This window comes from Toxorhynchites rutilus, chromosome 1 (assembly GCF_029784135.1).
Source record: "Toxorhynchites rutilus septentrionalis strain SRP chromosome 1, ASM2978413v1, whole genome shotgun sequence".
Taxonomy (NCBI): Eukaryota; Metazoa; Arthropoda; class Insecta; order Diptera; family Culicidae; genus Toxorhynchites; species Toxorhynchites rutilus.
Window position 1 is genome coordinate 189,374,754 of NC_073744.1, and position 27,030 is coordinate 189,401,783.

The 27,030-nt window shown below is 39.8% G+C and overlaps 1 protein-coding gene and 1 long non-coding RNA gene across 3 annotated transcripts; both read right to left on the reverse strand.

Annotated features, from left to right (window-relative positions):
* Positions 1-341: 341 nt before the first annotated feature.
* On the reverse strand, positions 342-979 carry LOC129763073 (uncharacterized). The gene is made up of 2 exons (XR_008740788.1): positions 891-979; positions 342-835 (listed from the first exon to the last, which is right to left on the reverse strand). It is a non-coding gene; the product is annotated as an uncharacterized LOC129763073 (long non-coding RNA).
* An 8,725-nt stretch (positions 980-9,704) lies between these two features.
* On the reverse strand, positions 9,705-26,745 carry LOC129767827 (splicing factor 1). 2 transcript variants are annotated; one of them, XM_055769058.1, is made up of 6 exons: positions 26,551-26,745; positions 25,963-26,426; positions 25,743-25,907; positions 25,260-25,335; positions 11,123-11,275; positions 9,705-11,059 (listed from the first exon to the last, which is right to left on the reverse strand). In XM_055769058.1, exons 1-6 carry the CDS (start codon positions 26,649-26,651, stop codon positions 9,898-9,900), a joined length of 2,121 nt encoding a protein of 706 aa, XP_055625033.1. In that variant the 5' UTR covers positions 26,652-26,745; the 3' UTR covers positions 9,705-9,897. The 2 variants fall into 2 exon arrangements, with proteins under 2 accessions (XP_055625033.1, XP_055625042.1); XM_055769067.1 differs by having other exon boundaries at positions 9,707-11,059; positions 25,966-26,426.
* Between the last annotated feature and the right edge of the window lie 285 nt (positions 26,746-27,030).

Consider the following 27,030-nt stretch of genomic DNA (forward strand, 5'->3'; position numbering starts at 1 on the left):
TCCGTCATCATGCATCACACGTCATTACGCTAGCTGAGATGTCATTTCTTCAATTACCCCAGGAAATCATATGGAAAGCGAATTATTAATAAAACAGTTTGTTTTCAAAAAATCTGTTTTGCTTAGATTTTTTCTTAATTCGAACGAAAAGAAATAAAATCAAAAGCATCAATATATACGTAACTTTTCAACACTCTCATTGATATAAAAACGAGCAGCTTTATAGTACAACATTTGTGTAGAAAAATGCTTCCAATTCAGTCCAATATTCATATCAACTGCATGAAACAGATAATCATCATCACTACAAATTTAGTGATTGCATGAAAAAGACAAGAAAATATAACGTGTTGCTCTTGGGCAGGCGACTTTAATAATATTTCACATAAAACAAAAACAAATGATGAAATTGAAACATTCATGTTGAACATTTTATCGCTAGCGAATTCGAATGTTTGTTAAATTCTCGCAGTAGTGCCGTACTGTTCTCATGTATCACCTCCGACATGATCTCGGTAGTGGTTAAATCAGCATCCATTGAAGCATCACCGGGACTGTGCTCAGCTATGGTTCTGTTCTCTCTCCCTCTATTTCATTCGTAGATCCGGTGTTAATTGAAGATGCATCATTCTAGTGAATCGTGTCATGCGGGTCTAGAAGGCAGGAAAGTTGCGAGTTATTTAATGAAACAATGTTTTTACCGGAGTGCTCTCTCGTAATTCACGATCTGATTCATTGTTTTTAAAGTGACCGACTACCCCGAATCCATACATACACACGAATGTATGAAGAGCGACCGCCACAATAACTGCGTCTTGCTCCGTTATATTTTCACCTGAAAACAATAAAACAATATATGAAATTGTATATCAAATGAGTAAAATCCTTACATTTCATTCGTGTTTTTGTAAACTAGTTCAATTTTGGAAACAATGTTTGGTATTGCAACTGACAAATACCGAAACTCAACGAACGCAGAAATCGAAATGTCAACATCAATTGAACGAAAAGGTTGCCAACACACATCGCGCGCGACTCGACATGCTAGGTTGAATCGAAAAAGTTGGTCCGACCAAAGTTGCCAGTTGCCTAATGTGTATGCTCCCATTTGATTACACATGTTCTCAACTTTTTTGACAGATTCGTTAAGTTGCTTTCCAACTTAGGTTGCCTAGTGTGTAGATGGCCTAACTCTACAAACAGAGCAACCTGGTGATTACGTCTAGCTATACGGAAAAATGTTCATTGAAACGATTGATTGTCCGCATAAATAGACGCAAGCGTTTTCCAAATGGAAAAAAGTTGTTTTAATCCGCAAAATCACCTAGGCCCTCTTTTTGCCGATAATATCCATCAACTGGACAGATCATTTCATCGTAAATTTGCATGGTTATGCTTGTAGGCCAGAAAACAACAAAAACGCGTTTTCCCAGCAGTAATGGTGCTGTCGATTACGTCTCCTATGTAAGAACTTTGAAACTTTCCTTCATGCTTGTTCTGCATATTTTTATTTTTTTATCTTCGCTTATTTTTCGTCGGCCTATTTCCGCCACTTCAGTGCCAATCACCGACATCAGGGAGGCGACTCCACCTGTTCCTACTTATCAGACTCAACAACTCATGGAGCCGGGCCAACTTCTTTTACTTCCCCTCCGAAGGAAGACGTAACCAGAGATTTTTCGCCTCAGAAAATCCCAACGACGCCAGCTGGGATTGAACCCAGGCCGATCGGATTGTGAGACTGTTACGCTAACCACACAACCACTGGCGCCGTCGTTCTGCATATTTAACAATAACAAATGTTGAGCTGTCTGATGTTTTTTTTCAAACACTTGTCAGTGTGAACACAATGGTAGAATTCGTGGTTTTTGAAGATGCTTAAAATGAACTAATCACAAAGCAGTTTGTGAAGATTTAGCAGGTTGCTCAAGAGCTTCTCGATAAGTTACCTGGTTACTAGATTGGCTCGGTATTCGAATTGGCCTTTTAGAAAAGGTATGATTTTATTCGCGATAAGAGGTACTCTTGGATATGATCTTTATTTAAGTGAGGCTGAGCTGGCTACTGTATACGCGTTATATAGTACGCACAGAAACCGATCACTAACTCGAACTCACAGGAAAGCCTATTCCTACTCTTCCTCTAGCTTGATCTTCTGAGTAAGTGATAAGAGTAGCGTATGATAGTGTGCTCAGTATAAACTGTTATATAAAATTATAGGGTGATTCAGTTAATCCTTAACATTACCAAATATCCTATATACAGTGTTGGAAAGAAAAAATTAAACAGCATTACGCAAAATACTTTTTCATGATTTTGTTTTTGAAAATGAACGTATTTCTTACAATAGAATGGTTGTAAACAAGCCATTGTTTGTATTCATTTTAAAATTTATATAAAACTCCAATTAATTGGATTTTTTCATCCAGTATTGTGCATAGATGCTCTATGAAGTTGGGATCTGGGGACTGGGATGGCCACTCAAGCATTTTAATCTCTTTGGACTGAAAATAGCGCACCTTCAAGGTGTGCTTGGGATCATTGTCCTGTTGGAAGATATAGCTTTTATATTCATTTTCCTGAGTGACGGCTTTGAGTTTTCCTCCAGGACATTGACGTAGGACTCAGCAGTCTTCTTTACATCGATCTTGACGAGATTGTCCAGCCCATTCCAAGAAAAACAACCCCTCACAGGAAACGTTCCTCCACCGTGTTTAAATGTTGCTTGAGTAGACTAGATAGCTCAGACTGTCATTTCTTTGTGTTTTTTTAACCTCAAACTTACTCTAATCGGTCCAAACAACCTTCTTCCAAAAAGTCAGTATGACCGGATCTCCTGGTCGTGGACCGTCATCGTTCTTGAACCGTTTTGCTCAAGTTTTGGTGTCAGAGGATTTTCTTCATTTCAGAAGAAATCTTGCAAAATGCATACTCTAGTTGCAAATCATGACTATGTACCAAAATTGTATAAAAATGTCAAAATAATGATAATGAGAGATAAACAAGATTTTTTCAATTCGTTATGAACTTTAGATGTGTATCTACTTAATAATGTGTTTTAAAATGCTGTTTTATATAAAAATATATATTCTAAAACTCTCGTTCGTGTGTCATCTTTCGACACAGTCCCTCAAAATAAAGTCCTGGTTTTTCACTACAGTTCTGCACGGTAAAAAAGGTTTGGTGGCTGAGAACAGACTTAGGAACGCGAAGATTTACTTTTTCCAAAAATGTACACTTTCGCGAGGAATTGAAATTTGAGCAATTTAAAAAAATTAATACATTACGTGTCACTTCTTTACAAAATCAACAACAAATTTGGCACGAATTGTAACAAGTTTATAATTCGTAGGTCATCCTTAGTTTCCAATCAATCCAAACAATGTATTCGGCAAAGCTACGGCATGTGGAAATTTGAATCTCGCTTCACGCAGAGGTAGCTGCTCGTTTAAGCTCAATAAAACTCGCATACTGCTAATTTTTCGACACTTCTATTCTTCGTGCGATCAATCTACATAAGTTATCGATTGGGGTGATAACTGGTAAAAAAGAAGGGTAGTCCAGAATCGAAGCCCCAGTTCTATAAACCATGTTCCGACTTTAATGAAATGATGCTTTATTCTGTTGGAACAACACGATGGTTTCGATGCAAAAACGGCAGCAAATGATTCAAGAATATTTCCTTGAACTTGAACATTTCAGTTCATTCGCCTCTAGATCCTTGAACTCCTAATTTCTTATTCGCGTGAGTGGAAAAGTCATCGAGGCAATCGAGGTGTGTACTTGGTAATTTTTAATAAAAATAAATATTCAGGAATGTCCACGTGGTCAACAGAGGGAGGGGGTTTGGTCAATGTCCACGCTTGTCCACGGAGGGGGAGGGGGGAGTCTAAAATCGTGCTTTTTCTGTCCACGTGGTATGTGGGCAGCCCCAATGCTTATTTTGTTTGTTGCTTTTCTTATATGTTTTCAACATAATCAGTCAGTGTGAGATTTCTTTCAATATCTTTCTGAAACAATTGAATTTTAATACGGTTTTCTCGGAGATACTTAATAAGAGCAGGGTTGCCAACTATAATTTCAAAAAATCAGGGAAAATGAGAATAAAAATCAGGATAAATCTGGATAGCTCATATTGGGTTGTAAGAAAAGTAAACAAAAACATCATTTTCAATCAAAGCATTATAATTTCATTTTATATCCATAGTTCTGTTTTACAATCTTTCACCATCTTTCACACAGCTTAAATATTCTATACTTCCAGAACATGTTTGCTTCCTCGTCGAAGACTGCTGCGAGCCATGCATATGAGAAACATGTAGCTTGGTAGTAGCTCATAAGACAGAATCCATTACAAATCTCACCAGAAACAGAATATATCTTCCTTCGGGCGAAGACTGGATATGTAAAAGAATTAATAAGCCTGGAATAAATCCACGCATAAGCGGAAATACTAAAGGGTGTGTCACATCAAATTGCATCACGGAAAAAACGCTGTAGAAATTCGCCCAGTAGACCGATCCTTTTGAAAATTTTAGACAGTAAAATAAAAACTATTAAACAACTTTTGGCATTTTCTTTTTATTCATACTTCGAGCCTAAGCCCGTATGCTCGCACCTTCCTCTTTACCCCGTCCATAAGGTTCTGTACAACGTCAGGTTGTAGTTTTTTTTTTAACAGAAATCCATTTTCTCTTGAAGTCCGCCTCCGATTTGACTACTTTTGGGTTCTTCCGGAGGGCCTGCTTCTTAATTGCCCAATATTTCTCTATTGGGCGAAGCTCCGGCGCGTTGGGCGGGTTCATTTCCTTTGGCACGAAGGTGACCCCGTTGGCTTCGTACCACTCCAACACGTCCTTTGAATAGTGGCACGAAGCGAGATCCGGCCAGAAGATGGTCGGGCCCTCGTGCTGCTTCAATAGTGGTAGTAAGCGCCTCTGTAGGCACTCCTTAAGGTAAACCTGCCCGTTTACCGTGCCGGTTATCACGAAGGTGGCGCTCCGCTTTCCGCAAGAGCAGATCGCTTGCCACACCATGTACTTTTTGGCAAACTTGGATAGTTTCTGCTTGCGAATCTCCTCCGGAACGCTGAATTTGTCCTCTGCGGAGAAGAACAACAGGCCCGGCAGCTGACGAAAGTCCGCTTTGACGTAGGTTTCGTCGTCCATTACCAGGCAATGCGGCTTCGTCAGCATTTCGGTGTACAGCTTCCGGGCTCGCGTCTTCCCCACCATGTTTTGCCTTTCGTCGCGGTTAGGAGCCTTCTGAACCTTGTATGTACGCAGGCCCTCCCGCTGCTTGGTCCGCTGGACGAATGAACTTGACAAATTCAGCTTATTGGCGACATCCCGGACTGAACTTCTCGGATCAGGTCTAAACTGCTTAAGTACGCGCTTGTGATCTTTTTCACTGACGGAGCATCCATTTTTGCCGTTCTTCACCTTCCGGTCGATGGTTAGGTTCTCGAAGTATCGTTTGGTACTCTGCTGACCGTGGATTGGACGATTCCCAGCATCTTACCGATGTCCCGATGTGACAACTCCGGATTCTCGAAATGAGTGCGCAGGATTAATTCACGATGCTCTTTTTCGTTCGACGACATTTTTCCAAATTTAGGAAAAATTGACAGTGAAGCATGGCCAACGTGATCTATACACTCTTATCTGATTATAAGCGAAAGCTGAAGGTATAATTCCTAAAAATTAAATTTCTACAGCGTTTTTTCCGTGATGCAATTTGATGTGACACACCCTTTAGTGTTTCACCTGATTTTTTTTTTCCAAAATATATATTTTTATCAAGGCTCATATGGCGTTAGCCTCACGGGGCCGGGAGTTCAATACTTTGACAATTTTTCTTATTATCTATGTTAGTAATATGTAACCGATTACTCGCGGTTGGCTCGAGGTTAGTATTACAAGTGTTTTCGTAATTCGGATGTTGCTGTCTCCAATGCTCTGTACGTGTGCCCGACACGGGATACTTCCTATTGGGATGCAGCTGACCCTTAATCAGCAACGCCCCCCTAGTCTGTACCTCATATCTAGCGTGGTGCGTCTTCCTCGACTCGAGGAATCCAGGATAGAATGGTCACTAGCCGGCGCAATCATCAGTTCGTGTAGAGTTGTCATGATCGGTACAACCTTTGGCTCTTGTTGAATGATCAGTGGACTGCACAACCTTTGGCCCGTGTATCTGTAAAGAGTGTGTGTATGTATTGCCGCGACTAAGTAAAAGTTTATCGATCGGATAGAAGGGATATGAAACAGGGACACAACGAAGGAAACATCATTAAACGTTGACATCGGCGTTTCTGAGGAACAGGTATAGATGAAGCAGAAGATCAGGATCCCGGCTACCTAAGATATCCCGGACGGGGATATCCGATTGTCTGCCTTGTGCTCTCAGTGCTCTAGAGAGCTGAGCGCGAGCAGCATGGAACCGGATACACGACCAGACAACATGCTCGATGTCGTGGTAGCCATCGCCACAATCACAAAGATTGTTTGCTGCGAGCCCAATGCGATAGAGATGCGCGTTTAGGTTGTAGTGATTGGACATAAGCCGAGATATTACGCGAATGAAATCACGACCTGATTTTTTGATCGTTTATATTTTTTCCGATAAACCTACTACAGTGCAGAGTTGCAGTTGCAATACTCAAATTTTCATTTAATTCGTCATCCATAATTTGGAATGAATCTTTACTCGACAAATGAGGAAAGCATAACAGCAGTGGAGGACTTGTTGAATGTTTCCTAATTTTAGTGATATTTAGTATTGTTATAGATATATTTACAATAGTCCCATCATTAAAGTTGATTCTACTGTGAATTAGATGAACAAATTATTTATCAAATCTTTTTATATGGACTGTGGATCCAAATGTTTTCTCTTGAGAAATTTTGGAAAACCACGAAACAATTGAGGGTAGAGATAAAAAAAGTTAAGTAAACATTTGCGTCTAGAGAATTTAACTTAATATATGATATAAACAAGTGCGAATCGGAGAACTATCATGACAGAAAACTTTGGCATGGAAACCAGTATATTTATTACAAACTATCTGACCCGGCAAACTTCGTCCCGGCCAAAATTTGTTTGTTGTTATCAATACCTTCAAACATTCACGTTTTCTTACTATGAGCATGTTCATGGGTTCAATCGCAGAACTGTTCATTGATTGATTTTCTATTCGACATAGCCGCCCCCCCCCCCCCCCCCTTTAAAGAGGGGGGTGGAAAGTCTAACCACCATAGAAACATTTATTGCACCCTAAAACCTCAATATGCCAAATTTGGTTTCATTTGCTTGTTTAATTCTCGAGTAATGCAGAAATTTGTGTTTCATTTGTATGGTAGTCCCCCTATCACTATCACGAAAACCTTCACCGGCCCCAAAAACCCCTACATACCAATTTTCATGTTGATCGGTCCAGTAGTTTCCGAGTCCATAAGAATCAGACAGACAGAAATCCATTTTTATATATATATATATAGATAATGTAAAGAGTACAAAAATCAGGATAAATTGAGTTTTCGTCAGTCGGCCTGATTCTACGCGGCGTGTGAGGTGAGATGACAATTGTCACATCACCATCACGCAACTCTCCTCACTCTATTCCTACAGTCGTTTCGGATGCCGTGAGAGGTTCATTTGATGTATGTGAGAGGATGAACAGCAAGTGACAAGGCGTTCATTCTGCTGGTTGCCAAATCTGATCAAAGATGCCACATTCGCACATGTGTTCACGAATTTGCAGACATTTAACTTTTATCACAACCTTTTATTCCTGCTGCAGGCTATTTAAAATAGTGACAAAACATTATTGATTCCATATGATAAACGAAGCTGGTCAGTATGTCAGACATTAGCACATATTTACAAATATTTCAAATTTTTATCGCATATATTTGAGAAAAAACATCTGGCATCCCAGAATTTTATTTGTTTCGCTCAGAGAGGTCAGATATTTGTTTTGCTGCAGTCAGTACCGTATCTATAGATCTGATTTAACCCAGAGCTGCAATTTGTCACAGTCACTGCATATATTTGGGCTACTATGACGACCATTGCAACATTACCACCAAACGACGTGCAACAAAATATAAACCGACAAAACAAATTCCTCACTCTTTGATGCTAGATAGTTTGTCAGATTGTTTTGACCATCAAAGAATGTTGCAAGTCAGCGCACTTTGATCGTCAAGACAAGAAATACCATGTCACCTGATATAATGGAGGTTTACACGTTTACCAGGATGCATTTGTTCACGTTGCTACCTGAATACCATTCTTATATAAAATGCTAAAACTTCCAGGAGGACAAATGATATAACTGAGTCTAAACGGACTTTCAAATGCGTGATTTTCGATGTCAGGCAGAAATTTTAACGAAAAGAGAAATTTCTTCATTATTTCAGCATGTGGAGATTGTTCAAGTTTTGGTCAATTATATATTCCGTTGCCTAAATGGTTTGCAATCGCTCACACGTTATCGCGTGTTCACCATAGTATTTACTTCAGTAAATACAAGAAGCAACAACCGGAATGAAAACCGAAACTTTGCTCGATGAAAATAAAATGCAATCTGCGACAATCATCAATTCATTATGGACAATTTTACCGCCTACTTAATCGGTCAAAGCGTATTGACAAAACTCAGTAACAGGCAAATTGTTGCATCGTACTCTGTCAGTCACCATTCGACCGAGAATTTTGTTAGTAGGAAGTGACTAACGTGCCTCGTCAGTTGTCAGTGACATTGATGAAAAAATGCAGCTCTGATTTAACCTGGCCTGTTGTTAGTGTATCAGGACATTCTGCCGAATTTGCAGGTATTTGATTTAGATTTGGTGAAACAGTTAATTGCATCCTGTAAAGTTTAGCATTTTTGTTTGTTTTGGTCGTAGTTGCTGCTGCTTTCTGCACTCTCAGTGTTAAATTGTTGCTCTGGCTCCGGCTCGGGCATATACCACGGCTTCTGAAATGGATATGCAGTTCGGTGACGATGACTCGCGGATAGATAGATGAAACACAAGATCCATGTGATAGATATATTTTAGAGAAAATAAATAGATTTCATGAAATGAAAGTAATTTCGGTGTGCTTATTCGTCCAATTGAGGAATAACAGACTCACTACCGCTTTCACAACAAAAAAAACAAACTACTTGCAATTTGTCTCTCGTACTGTGAAAATTGAAGATAAATTGAATTTATTGATACATATAATACCATTACTATCGATTCTATACGACCCAAAAAACACTTATTATTCCTCTTCAATTTTTCATTTGTTTTCATGCACTGTCGACACCTCAAGACATGTCGACGATTGTCACCTAGAAATCCCAGTTCATGTGACAATCGTCACGTATATTTGAGAGCGGGAATAAAGTGAGAGTTCATTCAAGTGAGATTTCTCACGGCATACGCCTGGTGGAATCGCGTGACATAAGTGACAATTGTCATCTCACCTCACACGCCACGCAGAATAAGGCCGAGTATATCAGGAAGCATGCTAAAAAGTCTGGGAAATCCTGAAAAATCAGGAAAGTTGGCATCTCTGCATAAGAGTTTTCCAAACACAATTATTGGACAATAAGTGTTATTGGTTTAATAACAATCCCAAACGAATGATGGCCCATTTTTCCCCTATCTTTCCAACATGTTCAAATCAAACTATCAAATCTTTCAAGCGTAATATTGATTTATTTTTCTCAATTATTGTACAGAAAGTCTCCAAATCTAAGCTAAACCCTCGACTCTCCACAATTAAAAGTATCGATTGCATCAAGATGTTCAAACGTGTGTCAAAGAATCACTTTGTTCTTCTTCATATTAACTTTCTTTCGCCGTATCATTTCACAATACAAATTCTATATTAGTACTACCCCTAAGACGAAGGCGGGGGTGGTGGTGGCGGTGCGTTCAGCAGATGTGCCGGCGGAAGCCCGGTCGGCATCGGGGGCGGTGGGAGGTGACCAGTGCCCGGAGCTCCGCCCGGTGGCTGCCACGATCCTGGCGGCATCAGTGGAGGAGCCACTGCTGAACCATTGCTTCCACCCCAGGAGGGTACCGAAACGGGTCCCGTCCCGGGTGCTAGAGGTTGCTGGGAAATTCCCGGCGGTGGTGGAGGATAGCTTTGTGGGAACCGTGGAAGCGGTGCGGTTCCAGGGGGCATCAGTTCGGGACTCGCACCACCCGGTGGCGGTGGTTGCTGACCCCAGGATCCCATCATTTGCGGTGGTGGCGGAGGAGGTCCTGGGACTGGAGCCAAGGCCGGATGGCTCCATTGAGCCATCGGATGTGGCATTGGGGCCGAAGTAGTCGGTATAGGGGGAGCCTGTGCTTGCATCAGTGGTCTGGGAGCTTGTCTTGGCTCGAAGAGTCCGTAAGATGGTCTGGTGTGGGTGGAGCTTGATTGGTTGGTTGTATCCGGTGGTGGACCTTCACCCAGCTCGGCCATCAAACTCAAGTACTCTTCGTCGATCTTAGCTTGGTTGTCATTGGCCGGTGGACCACCCAGTCCCGGCCGCTTGCTGCGACAATCCTTAGCAATGTGGCCAGCCCCGCCGCAGGACGAGCACACAATATTGTTCGTAACATTTGGTTTATCTGGACAGAGCCAACTTTTGTGTTCGTTTGAGCCACAGTTGGTACAACGCGGACCGTCGGTTTCGCGCAGAGTTCCATTGAGCTGCGCCAACTCTCGCAACTGCATCCGACGCAAATCGTTGTGACCCTCCGGAACCTCTATTCCCTGTCGAATGACATCCTTAATACGGTCGACCGCCTTCTTTACCGCTTCCGGATTGCTAGCTGTGATAAAGGCATGCAGCGGTTCGTCCTCCCCAGGCAGCGGTTGACCGTCCTTGCGGCCAACTTTGCCCTCCTTAACGGAACCCTTTCCACGAATAATGATTTTCGCTCCGGTGTCCTTCTCCATCGCTTTAAGGGTGTTTCCACGCGGTCCAATGAGCAGCCCTACGAAATTGATGTCCGGGTGTTCTTCCTGCGGGATAAGCACCTTGTCGCTGACACGAATCACTGGTGGTCTACGAAAAAAGTGAGCAATGATCGAGAGTTGCTGGAAATGAAGATTGGCTTCGAATACTCACTTGTAATCCGATGGTGGCTTGAACTCCGGATTCATGCATTGCATGCGTTGGATCAGCTGATGGCGCTGCTCCTCGAGCTTTTTCCTAGTTCGAAACTCGCGGGTATTCAGTCGCTTGCCATCGCTACTATAAATAGGTTCCGGAGAGGGCGATCTAAAAGATTTGCAGAGAAAAGAGAACGAAAAGAAAACAACAATTTAGAAGGCCGTTCCGAAGGTTGAATCGTGGAAAAAAAATCAAATTATATCTTAATTAGCATTCGATTATTCATTAGCTGTTGTAGGTAAAAAGAGTGTTTATTAGCCTTAAATTTCATAGTGATATTTGATTTTTATAGCGAAATCATATTTGGACCTGCTAAAATTGATTAGTTTATTTTTTTTATTTTTTAAACCCGCCTGTTGAACCTACAAAAATTTTCATTAGCGACAAAGGGGCTGTAAAACAAAGTCACGTTAAATATCAATTTTGTCACGCAAGCAACTGGGCTGGGAATGAGAGAAAAAAATCATTAATCACTGTGCGGTTTCAAAACAAGTGATAACTCATTTTAATCAGCTCGATGGATAGGTTTTCCGGTCGACTCCGCTACACGTATTGCGAACACGATTGAAGTGAGCCACTTTTTATCGGTGTCACACTCTCACTAAAGGATGCGCTTGTGCTTACGTTTCATTGTTTTCATTGGTGGGTCGGTCGGTTGCGGGTGCAAGAGAACGATAAACAAGGAGGAGAGCTAGCTGCTTTCGTAACGGAAAACATATACGATTATTAGTGTCACACTATTCTGAAGACGGAAAGAAAGATTAGCGATTTGGTTTTCTAAACTCCGGTTGAAGAAAGAAATTCAACCCAAGTCGCGAAGGATTCTATGCGAAATTTGTGCTAGAAAAAAATAGTTAATTAGTCGTCGTTTCTCCACCGTTACCATATCTCACATATTTTTAGCTGACAACAACAGTGGCTGGATCTGGATCCACGGTTCTCGCGAGGAACGCTTCAAATAAAAAATGCATTAGTAAAATGTTCGTGCTTATACTTCGGAGTCTTTGGTTTGTTTCTCATAATTAGACATCCTCGTGATCGAAGCACACATTTTTCACACAGTATTTAACTTGTGTCTGGTTAATATCCTTCATTACGATTGATAATTCCCCCCCGTCGCCTATTGAAATCCGATGTGTCCTAGCTACGGCTTAGTCAAACGATCAATCCCAGATTCTCGCACATTATACAGGGTCCGCTATTTCAGTCACAGGAAAGTTGTAATGGAAATTGTTCGTGTTGATTGAATTATTAATTAATGAATGTATAAAAAATAATATCGCACAAGTTTCACTACGAATCGATTTCAAAACATCAATACAATGTTGAAATTTTTATATTGCATGTATAAGTTGTGGGAAAAAATGCATTATATTTGCATGAAATCTAACACTTCATTTATCATAGCTAAAATGATCTGAAACAGATAGTACAGGCACCGTTTTGTTCAATTATTATGAATTCTTGTTTTTGAATTTTGATTTTCGAATTAATGACCTCAAACCGAATTGGCCTTCCGTGAGCTGTCAATGGCGGAAGAGATATGGCAAACGTTTTGTGCTCTTTTCTTTCTAGTTATAGTGTCACCAGAAATTTCGACGGCAAATTTTCACTCGTACCTGCCTTTTTTTTATCCCTTTTGTTTATTTTTGGCTCATTAGCATTTTAGCTGTAACAGAGCCGAATTTTAATCGTGTACATGTCACATGTTTATCATATCTATAATTAGCACATTACACAGTTGCCATTTTTCGGCGTTAGAGTATGCCCTTCTATACCATTGCATATGGTACACATTTACACAGTAGCCATTTAGGCGTAAGAGTTTTCTCCTTCTGTTCTTCCATTATCCACAAGTTAGACCGGACAGCGGAGACAGTTGATTGATCATCATTGTTGAGTTATTTTTAGAACAGCAGCCCGATGTGTCTTGCAGAGCAGAGCAGTTGTATGGATGAATCCGATCTTATTTCGACCGTGGATCGATATCCATCGCTGATGATTGTTGCGTGGACGTAGTTATTCTGTAACAACACAAAGATGATCAATGAGGGCCCTGAGTTTTGAACTCACGATCGATCACTTACTAAGCGAACGCGCAACCAATGTGGCCACGGAGACCCCCCCGTACTTGCCTTAGGATGAACAATGATTGTTGTCTCCCAAACGCTCTTAGGAATGCTTTAAAAAAATCATTTTTGTTTTATTAATAAAAATGTTAATTGCATTCTATTGCAACTCTTCGCGTGCAACGCTCAAAATTATAGGGAGTTGTGTGCAGGAAGTGATTTTGAAATTCATCGCCACTAGCCTTGAAAAAGGCCTATTAGATGATCGAAACTAACTCTCTTGTAGCTCTTAGAAGCTCAGAAATGCACAAAACAGCTGTATGGGAAACTGGAAATGCTTTCAGTTTTTGTAAATGTATGTAGAATCATACACATTTATATATATATATATATATATATATATATATATATATATATATATATATATATATATATATACATATATATATATATATATATATATATATATATATATATATACAGAACATTTTTTCATATTTTTTTTATGCCACAAATTGCAAATATATGATGTTAGGGTAAGTGTCCCAATATTAGGGCTTAAAAATATGACCCAATTAGGAATAAACCAATTATGGTACATGGGGTTTACTATAATTATACGCGTATACCGGATATTACTATAATTGATTTGTTTTTGTGCGTTAGTACATTTACCCTATATGTACTAATGCGCATGTACTATTATACATTCTTTTCTCAAAATTTAATATAAATTTAAAATACATAGGATGTTTGTTTAGTAGGCCAATTTTATTGTAAAATGGAAAAGGAACTAGGTTAACAAAGAAAATATTAATTATGTATGTAATTCAAACTAAATTGTAACGATCACGCAGGAACTGTTCTATCGCAAAGAAATGTTCAAATAGTTTCACGGGAACATTTTCAGTTGATTGCAATATTTCGGACATATTCTTTAGGTTCGATTTAACGTTCGAAGGTGTAATTTCAAAACAATCAGCTGGAACTTCCTGAACCTCCTCTAACTCCATAGGACTACTATTTTCAACGTTTTTTTCAGCTTCTTCGACACTTTCCAGTATATCGGTATCAGTCATTAGATCACAGCAAATCACGTTTTGGTACTGCACTGTCGACAGCAGCAAGCTCACGACGCGTTAATTCTGCCAGCGGAATATCATCATCATCATTTATGGAAAATCCGGCTTTCCTGAAGCAATTTTGAACAGTCTCAGATTTAACCTTGTTTATCCAAGAGCGTGAAAGTAATTCAATTGCATCCAATACCGATATATCTGAAGGGTCCTAGAGTATATTTGAATACAGTATGAGTGCTGAATAACATGAATGTAAAAAGGAAAAAAATACCGTTGTATCCGTTGTATCCTCCAAATCTAGTCTTCGTTTTACTAATTCATGGCGATAGTACTGTTTCAGGTTCTTGATTATGCCCAAGTCCAGCGGCTGAACTACTGAAGTAGAGTTTGGTGGAAAAAACTGCAAATTTATCGATTTAAGCTTTGGTTGGAGAGATTTTGGGTGCGCTGTACAATTATCAACGAACATGACAACCTTTGAGGAGAAAGAGATATAAGTATGATACATTCCCATTACACATAATTCCCGAATCAATACCTTTCTATTTTCTTTGGAAAATCTTTCGTCAAGTTGCATAATCCATTTCTCAAAAAGAATAGAGGTCATCCAGGGCTTGGTGTTACTCTCGTATATCACTGGTAATGATTTCTTCTTTTTGAAACACCGTGGGTTTTTACTCTTTCCAATGACCAGCAATGGTAGTTTATCGCTTCCGTCCATGTTGGTTGCACACATGACTGTCAGACGTTTCGAATATTTTCCTCCGTGGCAAGTTTCTGATCCAAATGCAAATGTTTTGTCTGGCAAACATTTGTAGAAAAGTCCTGTTTCGTCTGCATTGTAGATATCACGTGCATCATACTCGGCGATTATACTGGGTAGGGTTTGCGAAATCCAGTTGTCCGTTACACAGAGATCTACACTGGCACTCTCGCCACATAGCTTCCGAAATGTCATCTTTTGCCGTTTTAAAAATTTACTTAGCCATCCAGAACTTCCTTTAAAATTGGGAATTCCCAGTTTCTGGGCAAATTCGCAAGCCTTCTCCCGAAGAATAGAACCTGAGAGAGGTAAATTATTCTCTCTGGCTTGATTGACAAAAATTTCCATTGACCGTTCCAGCTTCTCGTTCCCAACCAACCTTATACGCTTTTTGTCCACATTCTTCTTCTTCTTCTTTTTGGCTTTAAGAGGGTTTAAACTTTTCAGTTCATTCGCCTCTAATTATCCACATTCAATTTTCCAATCCGATGCCATTTTTCCTTTTGCTTGAATAGTGTTGACACCGTACTTTGTGCAATACTGAAATCTTTTGCAACTTCAGACACCTTTCGCCCATACTTTTCGACCTGCTCGATGATGGTCAAACGTTGCGCTATGGTTAGCGTTTTAATCGTTCGCTTGAAAGGTTTTCCCTGGTTTTCCATACTTTAAAAAAAAAATCCTTGATAATACGAACACTTCGTCTCCATTTTCAAGAGCAATTGAAATGACAGCTAGAAACGCACAAAAACAAGTACGCGAAAATCAATCGAGTTAGCGAGGTAAAAATCCATGGAAAAATGAAACAAAGCCCATCGAGTAAGAGAGGCATCGAGCAAGGGAGGTATCGAGTTGGGGAGAGAAGAAAGCATGTAAAATCAAAGGTCCATGAAATTCATCGAGTAAGGGAGAGTTGACTGTGTATATATATATATATATATATATATATATATATATATATATATATATATATATATATATATATATATATATATATATATATATATATATAGATATATATATATATATATATATATATATATATATGCAATCGCGAGCCATAACAACTGACGACAACGGCTGACCACGCGACATCATTCAAAGGAACCCGATCTGGAAACAACGCGACCGTACGGATAACAAGAAATCTGCTGACGCGAGATACCGACATTATAAAAAGGCAGGGAACAGAAGATAGCATTTAGTCTTACTATGAACGTTGATGTGTAATCTTTAAATTTAGTGAAAATAAATTTATTTTTTTATATTGTAATCGCCACTTCGGTCATTACTGGCGCAGTCTTTGTGAAAGTGTTGTGTAGTGAAACCATCCGCGAAAGGACATCGCTGGAGTTACGGGAGCTGCCGAACAACTCACGGAAACAAGCTCATCGATAACATTAACAGACTCCGGGAATGAGGTTACTGATACTGTAAGTAATTTTCACTCTCGTTATTAATTAACCAAAAAGTGATCAAGTGCAACCATTGCTTCAAGAAGAAAAAATTCGGAACACGAACGGTTTCAACAGCATAGAGCCAGCATAATGTCCACGCAAGAGAACCAAACAATGCAAGAAACAGCGCAAGCTGAATTACCAGTGGAAATTACAGCGGAGCAATTAATCGCTCAAATACAAGAGTTAACGAAAAACCAGGCCGCTCTAATTCATACTATAACTAAGTTAGAAAACAAAGCGAAGGATCCATTTTTAAATTTCGTCACGCCGGATCCCGTGAAAAATATTCCGCACTTTAGCGGAAATAGAAAAGAAACGCTCGCGTGGGTGGAAGACACGCAGCAAACACTAGATTTATTCAGTGACTATAAATTCGAGCCAACCTACAAGCAAATCATACGTGTTGTTAGGTCAAAAATTATTGGGGAAGCAAGAGAGGTTTTGATTTCCTCCGGTAACCCTACGGAATGGGACGAAATTAAAGAGGTTCTCTTAAACTCGTTTGGAGACAAGAGAGATATCACCTCACATATCCAATCTCTTTTTTATGTAAAACAAGGGAAAGCATCTCTCACAGAATACTATAACAAAGTTAAGACGATTGATTCAGCAATCAAATCTTCTGCTGCACACATGGAAGACTATAAAAATTCCATGGAAGTAGTCATAAAGATAATAAGTTTAATGTCACTTACAAGGTACATAGACGGACTGAATGGGGATCAGCTGGCTATATACGTGCGTAGCTATAGGCCGAATTCATTAGAAGAGGCCCATGACATAACTATGCAACATTCCAATGCCGCATTCAGGCAAAAATTGGAAAACAAACAAGGTCCTTCGACCTACAGAATTCCCGAGCAGAAGGCTCAGACAATTTCAAAAAATCAAAAATCATATAATCCAAAAACCAATCAGAATAATAAACCCGTATCTGAGAGATTCAGATCTCAAAAAGTAAATAATGACGAGGACGTTTCTATGAGGACGTACCAGTCGAAAATGCAGGTTCATAATAATGAAGTGCGCGAACCGGAACCTAAAGCGGATTTGACGTCGAACGATTCAATTTTAGAATCAGAAGACGACGATTATTTTGAAGGCGACGAATTAAATTTTCAGATGGTAAGAAAGGAAAAGCAAAAAACACAAAGAATAATAATTTTATTCCTTATCTGACTATCCAAACAACTAAGGGCAATTTAAAATTTTTAATGGACACAGGTGCCAATAAAAATTATATTTCGCCCAAACATGTTAAACTCGAAAATTGCAAAGATGAAACAGGAATTCACGTCACGAATATCAATGGCAAACATGACATCAATAGATCAGCTTCATTTGACATCTTCCAAATTAGGAAGAAAGTAAAATTTTATGTATTCGATTACCACGATTTTTTCGATGGATTAATAGGGTACGAAACACTGAGAGACCTCAATGCTCAGTTGGACATCGGCAGAAACAAATTGAAAATTGGTAGAAAAACTTTTAACCTCCAAAAGAAATTTCCAGGAAACCACAAAATCAACATTTCGGAACAAGAGTTCCAATTTGTAGAAATACCAATAAAGCAAAAAGGTAGCTTTCTTGTTGAGGAAGAAACTCCATTTGATTATTTTTCAATTCTCCCCGGTTTATACAAAAGCAAAAATGGCATAGCTATAGTGGCAATAAAAAGTCATTACCCCAATAGAACAGTACAACTGAACTCTAATGAAATTGAAATTGGAACCGATTGTTTTAGATTGAAGGACATTCCAAAAATTTCACCAAAAGGAAAATACTGTTTTAGGAGTGAACACATGAACGATGAGGAGAAAAAAGCTTTGGAAAGGGTTATAGATGCCAACAGAGAAATACTTTATACCGACTCGGATAAATTAACTCTCACCCATAAGATAAATGACAATATAGAAAACATAGAAAAAATCATGAAATCGTTTAAAACTATAGAACACCTAGAGCAAACACTACTAGAAAAAACCAAACTAGCAAAAGATAAACTCAGGAGCCTCCTACCACATAGAATAAAAAGAGGACTTATGAACGCATTAGGAACAGCCATTAAACTCATCACGGGAAACCCTGATAACGATGACCTAATAGTCATGCATCAAAGTTTGGGAATATTAAAAACACAAGGAGACAAATCAGTGAACAATCAGATGAAACAAATCCAGATCAATGAACTTTTTCAAAATAAATTGAATAATATTACAGACTCTATTAGTAAAATTGAATCAAAAATTACTAAGGAATACAACACAGTACAGGGAATAAAAACAGATTTAGAATTCGTCAACCTTATCTGGAATATGGACAAAATTATCAGCATATTAGAGGACATCGAGGAGCAAGTAGAATTTTCTAGAGTAGGCTTGATAAACAAAAACATACACTCATTGGAGGAAAAACAGTTAATTTTAGACAGGCTTAAGACACAAACAATAAAGCTAAATTACTTAGACGAAATTTTCCAATATACCTCAGCGAGTGTCGGTATCAGCAACAATCAAGCAGTCATATTAGTAAAGACCCCCATTTTGGATAAAAAGACGTACGATTTGTTAGAAATCCATACTTTGAGAGTTAACAATTCACGGATCGATACGAACATCAACCTGGTAACGAAATATGGCAACACAGTTTATTACCAACCAACAGAATGCGATATTTGCGATGGAAATAACCTAATTGAGGACGATTGCATCTATAAAATATTAACTCACCAAAACACCCAAATGCTCGTTTGTAAAATCAAAACAAACAACACAAATCAAAGAAGTCAAGCAAGGAATCATCCTGATCGACACAACAGAAATCGTAGAAGTAAAAGACTCTTGCGGAGATTCAAGGATGGTTAGCGATGCCACAATAATCGAAACCGAAAACTGTACCGTCAAAATACGAAATTTCACATTTTTTGGACAACCTGACGTAATCTACCAGCAAGAATACCTGATCCCAATATACAGCAAGCCCCTCCAAAATGGAAATTTTACAGATCTTGACGATGAAAACGTCATGCTACGAATACAGAACTTGGAAGAACTCAATGAAGTTCAACTTTACTTGAACACCACACAACACCGGGTAACAATTGGAGGTACAACCCTCCTCATAATAACATTTATCTGTTTCTTTTCTGTATATTTCTACAAAAAAGGTAATAAAAGAAATGAAGTAACCAAAAATCCGCCAGAACCTCTCGTGGCTACTCAGATGGACGAAACTGAAAACAACGGAAGTATTCCATTATCCCTACTTCCGGGGAAGAAGGCAGAGCAAAAATGCATCCCGAAACCATGGATCGAGCTGCCGAAACTTCAATCGAGGACGCTTGAAACTTAGGGGGGAGACGTTACAACCAGATGTACCCCACACGACCACTTAGAGCAACAACGAATCATAACAACCGATGCAACCAGGATCAGATTGCATCCAGAGGCCTCCCATCAAGACAATCGCGAGCCATAACAACTGACGACAACGGCTGACCACGCGACATCATTCAAAGGAACCCGATCTGGAAACAACGCGACCGTACGGATAACAAGGAATCTGCTGACGCGAGATACCGACATTATAAAAAGGCAGGGAACAGAAGATAGCATTTAGTCTTAGTATGAACGTTGATGTGTAATCTTTAAATTTAGTGAAAATAAATTTATTTTTGACGTAGGACTACGTCTTTCATTTCTATACCGGGGTGTAAAATCAAAGTTTCGAAAACGAAAGCGTTACGCCGGAGACCGAGATTTTGAGCGTTAATAGCTCCTAAACAACTGAACGAAATGGTATGATAAACACTTCATTCGAAAGATAAAATGTCTACGCGTTCTATACTTGTTACTTTTTGATCCAAAAACTTGTTTCAATAGTCTTAAAATTGCTTTCAAAACAGGCTATTGAAATCACCAATCGGTATATAAGCGAGCGGCGCTCGGAAATCCACTCAGTTCTAATTGAACAGCGATTGGAGCATGTTGTCGCTGTTGCGGTGAAGCTCTTTATTTATCATGAAAGCGCGGATGTCACCAAGTCACCAAGCCTGTTTGTGCACCCTAGGCCAGAAGGGAATCTATCAGGAGGAGAGTGATGCCACAAACGGTTCCCTGGGAAGACATCGCTACACACACATACACGCGCGGCTATTAACAGGTGGTTATCGAGTTGGCATTAACCACTGGTGGGCTTCCAGTATCGAGGAAAATGTGGAAATATCTAATCGTTACTGAAAATAATCTGCCAGTTCCTTTGGGAATTTTCAAAATATATTCATGTGAAAGAGTTTAATTGAATGTTTTCTATCCATGTAACACTGTGACCAAATACATTTGGTTTTGTGGTTTTTCAATCAATCGCAATTAACAGGATAGCTTCAGAAGATTATTCTTCCCCATCAGTAGGATATTTCCGTATCCAATATTGTATGCGCCCGCAATCGATTATTGCTCAGTCGCCGAAAGTTCCGAGCTCAGAGAGTTCATTCCCCTCTAGTTTGCCTTCCAAATTGCCATTGTAAACCACACCTTCTCTCGATTCAATCACACACAAAAAGCATACTTAAGCGATATTTTGGTGGTGAGACACAATCATTTTTCGTGAGGACATCGACAAGACAACATCCTTGCCTAACGTGCTGGAGGAGGTGGACGGCGAAGGATCGACACATACACGCGCAGAACTCTTTCCGTTAGGATGCCATTCAGCATCGAGAAAGTTCCGGAAAGATCTAATCATTGCTGGAAAATAATCTGCCAGTTCCTTTGGGAATTTTCAAAATATATTCATGTGAAAGAGTTTAATTGAATGTTTTCTATCCATGTAATACTGTGACCAAATATGTTTCAATCAAGTGCTATTAACAGGTGGTTATCGAGTTGGCATTAACCACTGGTGGGCTTCCAGTATCGAGGAAAATGTGGAAATATCTAATCGTTACTGAAAATAATCTGCCAGTTCCTTTGGGAATTTTCAAAATATATTCATGTGAAAGAGTTTAATTGAATGTTTTCTATCCATGTAATACTGTGACCAAATATGTTTCAATCAAGTGCTATTAACAGGTGGTTATCGAGTTGGCATTAACCACTGGTGGGCTTCCAGTATCGAGGAAAATGTGGAAATATCTAATCGTTACTGAAAATAATCTGCCAGTTCCTTTGGGAATTTTCAAAATATATTCATGTGAAAGAGTTTAATTGAATGTTTTCTATCCATGTAATACTGTGACCAAATATGTTTCAATCAAGTGCTATTAACAGGTGGTTATCGAGTTGGCATTAACCACTGGTGGGCTTCCAGTATCGAGGAAAATGTGGAAATATCTAATCGTTACTGAAAATAATCTGCCAGTTCCTTTGGGAATTTTCAAAATATATTCATGTGAAAGAGTTTAATTGAATGTTTTCTATCCATGTAACACTGTGACCAAATACATTTGGTTTTGTGGTTTTTCAATCAATCGCAATCAACAGGATAGCTTCTGAAGATTATTCTTCCCCATCAGTAGGATATTTCCGTATCCAATATTGGATGCATAAAACCTTGTGCCTCCAACGTAACGCTCTCGTTTTCGAAGTTCTTCAAATATTCATTCATTCAGAATGAATTCAGATTCAACTTCATACAAATGATCTCTAAATCAACGATAGTCCTACGTCACCCTTGCGGTTATACCATAGATATAACCCACTTCCTGTTTTTTATATTGTAATCGCCACTTCGGTCATTACTTATATATATATTTTAGAGGGAAATGTAAAATACGGTGATCGTTGGACAATTCTTCCGTTCACATATTTTGGTAGTCTTAGGCATCATATCTAACATGAAAGGATGTTCATCAAATTTATTTGTAACGAAGAACATACAGCCTGATCACGAACGTCACTTCACGGTGAAAACGAAATGTATTCTATGCAATTCATATCGTTTTCACCGTGAAGTGACGTTCGTGATCAGGCCCATAATCTATTGCAAAAGTTTCGATGCATTCTAAAATAATATTCGAAGTGGTAAACAAGTGGATTGCATAATCCCCTTTATTCCATGCGGCGATGAGATGGCTCAAGTCACTGCATTGCCGTTGGCGAATGGCGTGACTATAGTTTGTCACTAGGTAAGATTTGAAGTCATGTCCTCATATGTTATCGACTCGGGTATCAAAAAGAAGTTAAAGAATTAGGTAACTTCCACAATGAAGCGAGAAACTTTGCTATCTCACGTCACTCGCCGCGTGGGATAAGGGGGAATATAATTGCGTAGTTCTGCGTCGAAAGTATGCGGTCGTGTCCTAGATACAACCTCTTAAAAAATTTTTTTCCTTGTTGGTTGTGAACCACTGCGTCCATTATTTTGAACCATTATGGTATGTCCAATTTTTTGCTACTACGCTTCAAACTTATCTACTGCTAATTGATAAGAAGTAGAAAGCTATAGCGAAATAGGTGCCAATCAGGAATAATCTGTCTGATGAAATTTATAATCCTGATGGGCGACAAACTTCTTTGGGCACCAGAATAGCCTTGTCAAGGTGTTGAAGTCGGCGTCATGTTAGAGATCTGCAATTGCAGAGCAAATGTTCCGAGGTTTCGCCTTCGGCATAACAAAAGCGACAACTATCTTGTGCTCAACCTATGTTTTTGAGATGCTATTTACTCGGACAGTGTCCTGTTATAAGATTTTCTGAAGTCTTTCTCAAGTCAAAATTTTGAGTAATTTTCATACTCGATGAACAATGACCACGAATCCAGTACAGTTGTACCGAACTTATCTGATTTAGTTGCCGTAAAAGGCAAATGTATTCCCAGACAATTTTTGAATAGCACTCGAAAGCATTAAGAGCTTTCAGTGCTACTTGACTATCTGAGAAGATGCAAATTCATGTCTATAATTTCTTTTGAGTCAGACATTTAAATATTCTATTATCGCAGCTACTTCTGCCTAAAAAACTGTTGGCCAGTATCCCATAGCTACAGAAATTCGTATTTTTGGACCACACACTTCAGCACCTGTTCTGTTACCCATTTTCGATCCATCGGTATAAAACATTATTGCACCATTACGAACATTGAGTCCGCCTTCATGCCTAACTGAACGAGAAAGTTCGATCACTCTGTATGGAATGTCAAAATAAGTCCTAGGTTTCATCCAATCACTGTTCATCTCTGAGGCTGGTCCAACGGGTAAGAGATTCATGATGCTCATGTGACCAGTTTGTCTAGCTTTTTAGTAGCTATTGTCTCCTTAATCTTTGGTTATCCTAGGCCGCACAATAGTCACATAATCATTTCTGATTTCAGGCCCCATGTTTTTCCTGTCATTTTAGAACATGCTCAGGGGGAATGTTGGCCTTACTGATGATTGAATCTAAGTGAGCGTTTCAGTTCAGTTTAGCATCTAGGATCACGCCAAGACATTTCACTTAAACGTTGCACTCTTCCTTTCCGCTCATCTGAGCATTGTACTCTTCAATAATGATCTTCCACATGTAATGAATGTAATGAATGAAACAGCAGCTGCATTCGCGTTCCAGCTGCGCGTAGAATTCGCCTGTTTTCACCAGGATTTGTAAGATGAGGACGCTCATGATGCTTGTTGTTTACAGTGTTTAGATATTTTTTTGGTGCTACGAAAATGTATATTCGGGATCTAGGGTATATCACTCATATTTCAAAGCAAAACTTAACCGGGCCAACGCAATGCACCAAGGAAACGTGTGTCGTCCTACACTTGCTAAAGCTCGACGGTACCAAACTAAAGGATCGTTTCCTTATTTAAAATTACCCGGGCAATCGTGGGAACACAGGTTTGCCAGCGAGAGTCCGCCGCTTCGAGCGGCGGGTTGGCGGCCGACTCGGATTGCGTCACCTCGGCGACTTGGGGCCGCCTCGTTATCTTCGTTATCTTCGTTAGATAATCTCCATTACATTGTCCTCCGAATAAATTTAATTACGGAAAAAATTAAAATTACGCTCCGATGGCGTTCATACGTAAGTACCGCATATCCCAAATGCGCATTTCTGGTTGCGCTAAGACGTAAGTGCCCATGTCCGCTTACTATCAAGCAAGCGAGATCATGAGTTCAAAACATGTGGTCCTCAATTGATTATCTTTGCGTGTTATTATAGAATAACTACTCAACGATCACCAAGTGATGGAGGTCAAATTGCTTTCCATCCACACACGTTCTGCTGCTTGCAACAAGAAACATCGGTCTGTTTATGCTATAAAAAACACTACAAAGAAAGCTTCGTCTCAACAGAAACAAAGGAAAATCTCGTACGCCGGAATGCCGATAGCGTGCAAATTACCATTAGCGTGTTTAAGATAACCATGTACATAACTCAACCCGATTCTGTTAAATCGAAGCCTCAGAAGCCTGCATCAAATGAACGAAAATAGAAAAATAACGTTCTTCAATAACTTCAAAACAACCTTCAATCGAACGCAATATCATGACTAAATTTGCCATCACTGTCAAGCTGACATACGTTTTCCTGCGTTTGAACTGACGGACCCTGTAATTGCGAAAAGGCGCAAACCGAGTTATAAGAAAAAAAAACTCATGTTCACAACCATGCTTTCCCCCGACCAAACACAGCTGATTAGCGTTCCGTTTTCCCGACGCTGAAAGGCTCATCAACAGATAAATTTAGATTCGCTTTTGGAAAAGATAAAATTATGGGGAAAAAGTGAAAACATATTGCAAACCTTTCTTCCGGATTCTGCGGTATCATCAGATCCCCTGTGCGAAGCTTCCGGCTGATCTCCTCAATCTGTAGCTGAACTATAATAGTAGTGAACATGAAAGTACAAAAAAAAGATTAGATCGAGGGTAAACCCCCCGATGTTAGATTATTTTTGCCATTAGATGAGTTGTTAGATTGAGAATGGCTATAAAAACGCTGAAGAAAGAAACGGAAATATTTTACTCGATTGATACTCGATCCAGTACTTACGACCGGGGCACATGATTCAACCGTTCCAACTCATGTGGAACCATCCTGCGGTGACTCTAGAAAAGGGAGTGTGTGTACGATTGAATCAGTTCAATATTCAAGCTATCGTTTGTTTGACCACAAAACCAATATCCGTCCTGACTCGATGTCTCGATGACTCTTCTTCTATGGGATCCAGACGCTGAACCTAAACTGAAACGAAAAATGATACGATGCATCGGAAATGCGCACTCACCTAAATAAGCTTCCTGTTGGTCCTGTGTCATTCCTGCTGGCAGTATAGTGGGCATCCCCGGAATGAAGGTTTTATCGTGATCACCACCAGCCCAGCGAGATTTCTTCTTTCTCCGTCGGCTGTCAGCTTCGCTGCCACTATTGTTACCGCTACCTCCGGGACCATCTATAAAAACAGAATCACATTTATTCGGATTCAATTGTTGATCATAACCACGCACAACCTCTGCCAAGATCCGATGACTGACTATTTTCATTATGTGCTTCCAGCAGTGCCTTCTGGGCCTGAATCTGTTGCTGCTGTTGCTGAATTTGCTGCTGCGTGTTGTAACTGTTCAGTAACTCGGCAAAACTCTTGGCATTCGCCGCCGTTGACATCATCGACTCGATCACACTTTGCGTAAACTCCAATCCCTTGTAATCGTACCCGCTATTATCATTGTCCCGGCTCTCGGTATGTCCACGCGTTGATCCCCGATCCGAGGCACGACTTCCTCCCCGGTCATAGCCCCGATCGCGGGAACGCCTGCGGTCACGGCTGCGAGAGCGGCTGCGACGACGACGTTCCTTCGATTTACTCCGGCTGCGCCGCCGATGACCGTCTCGGTCACGGTTACGGTCACGCTCGTGGCCACGGGTACGTTCGCGGTCCCTATGTTCCCGGTGACGGCTTCCCGAACGAGATCTGAAAAAAAAAAATAAACAAATAAGTCAAATTCTTTCCCTTCAATACAATCGAACCCAATTGCGATGGCGTAGCGCCACGCCGTTTCAAGATGGCATTTTTTTCCACTTTGTCGCAGACGTACCTTTTCCATTCGCGGTCTCGGTCGCGTCCTTTTCCCAACGAATGGCTCGATTCTCCATCGCGGTCCCGGCCACGATCCTTGTCCTTGTATTTTGAAGTCATTTTTAACGCTTTTTCATGCAGTTATACCGTGGAATACAGAATTTTATTTCTCTCACCGAACCTCACTACCGTCTTCACTGGAACACTAGGCGAAAATTTTTGACAGACTGAAAAGAGCTAACAGAGCTGTGTGGTATTTACCCATAACGAAGTACTAGATTATTTACGTAAGTAGTTCGGTTAAAATGTACCGCGGCGTGTAGAAAATTGTAATGGCGAACATGTTTCGTAAAATATGCGACGATTTTTGAATAATGATAGGACAAATGGTTTTTCAATAATAACATTTGGTTGCTAACCAAAAAGAAAAACAGAAAGTGGGTTATATCTATGGTATAACCGTAATGGTGACGTAGGACTATCGTTGATTCAGTGATCC

Excerpts from the sequence above, each read along its gene's own strand:
- LOC129767827 (XM_055769058.1), bottom strand. The coding sequence starts at position 26,651 with ATGACTTCAAAATACAAGGACAAGGATCGTGGCCGGGACCGCGATGGA. Across the intron at positions 25,908-25,962 it reads ATCGGATCTTGGCAGAGGTT|ATGGTCCCGGAGGTAGCGGT; the intron begins GTGCGTGGTTAT and ends CTGTTTTTATAG. Across the intron at positions 25,336-25,742 it reads CCAACAGGAAGCTTATTTAG|TTCAGCTACAGATTGAGGAG; the intron begins GTGAGTGCGCAT and ends CTACTATTATAG.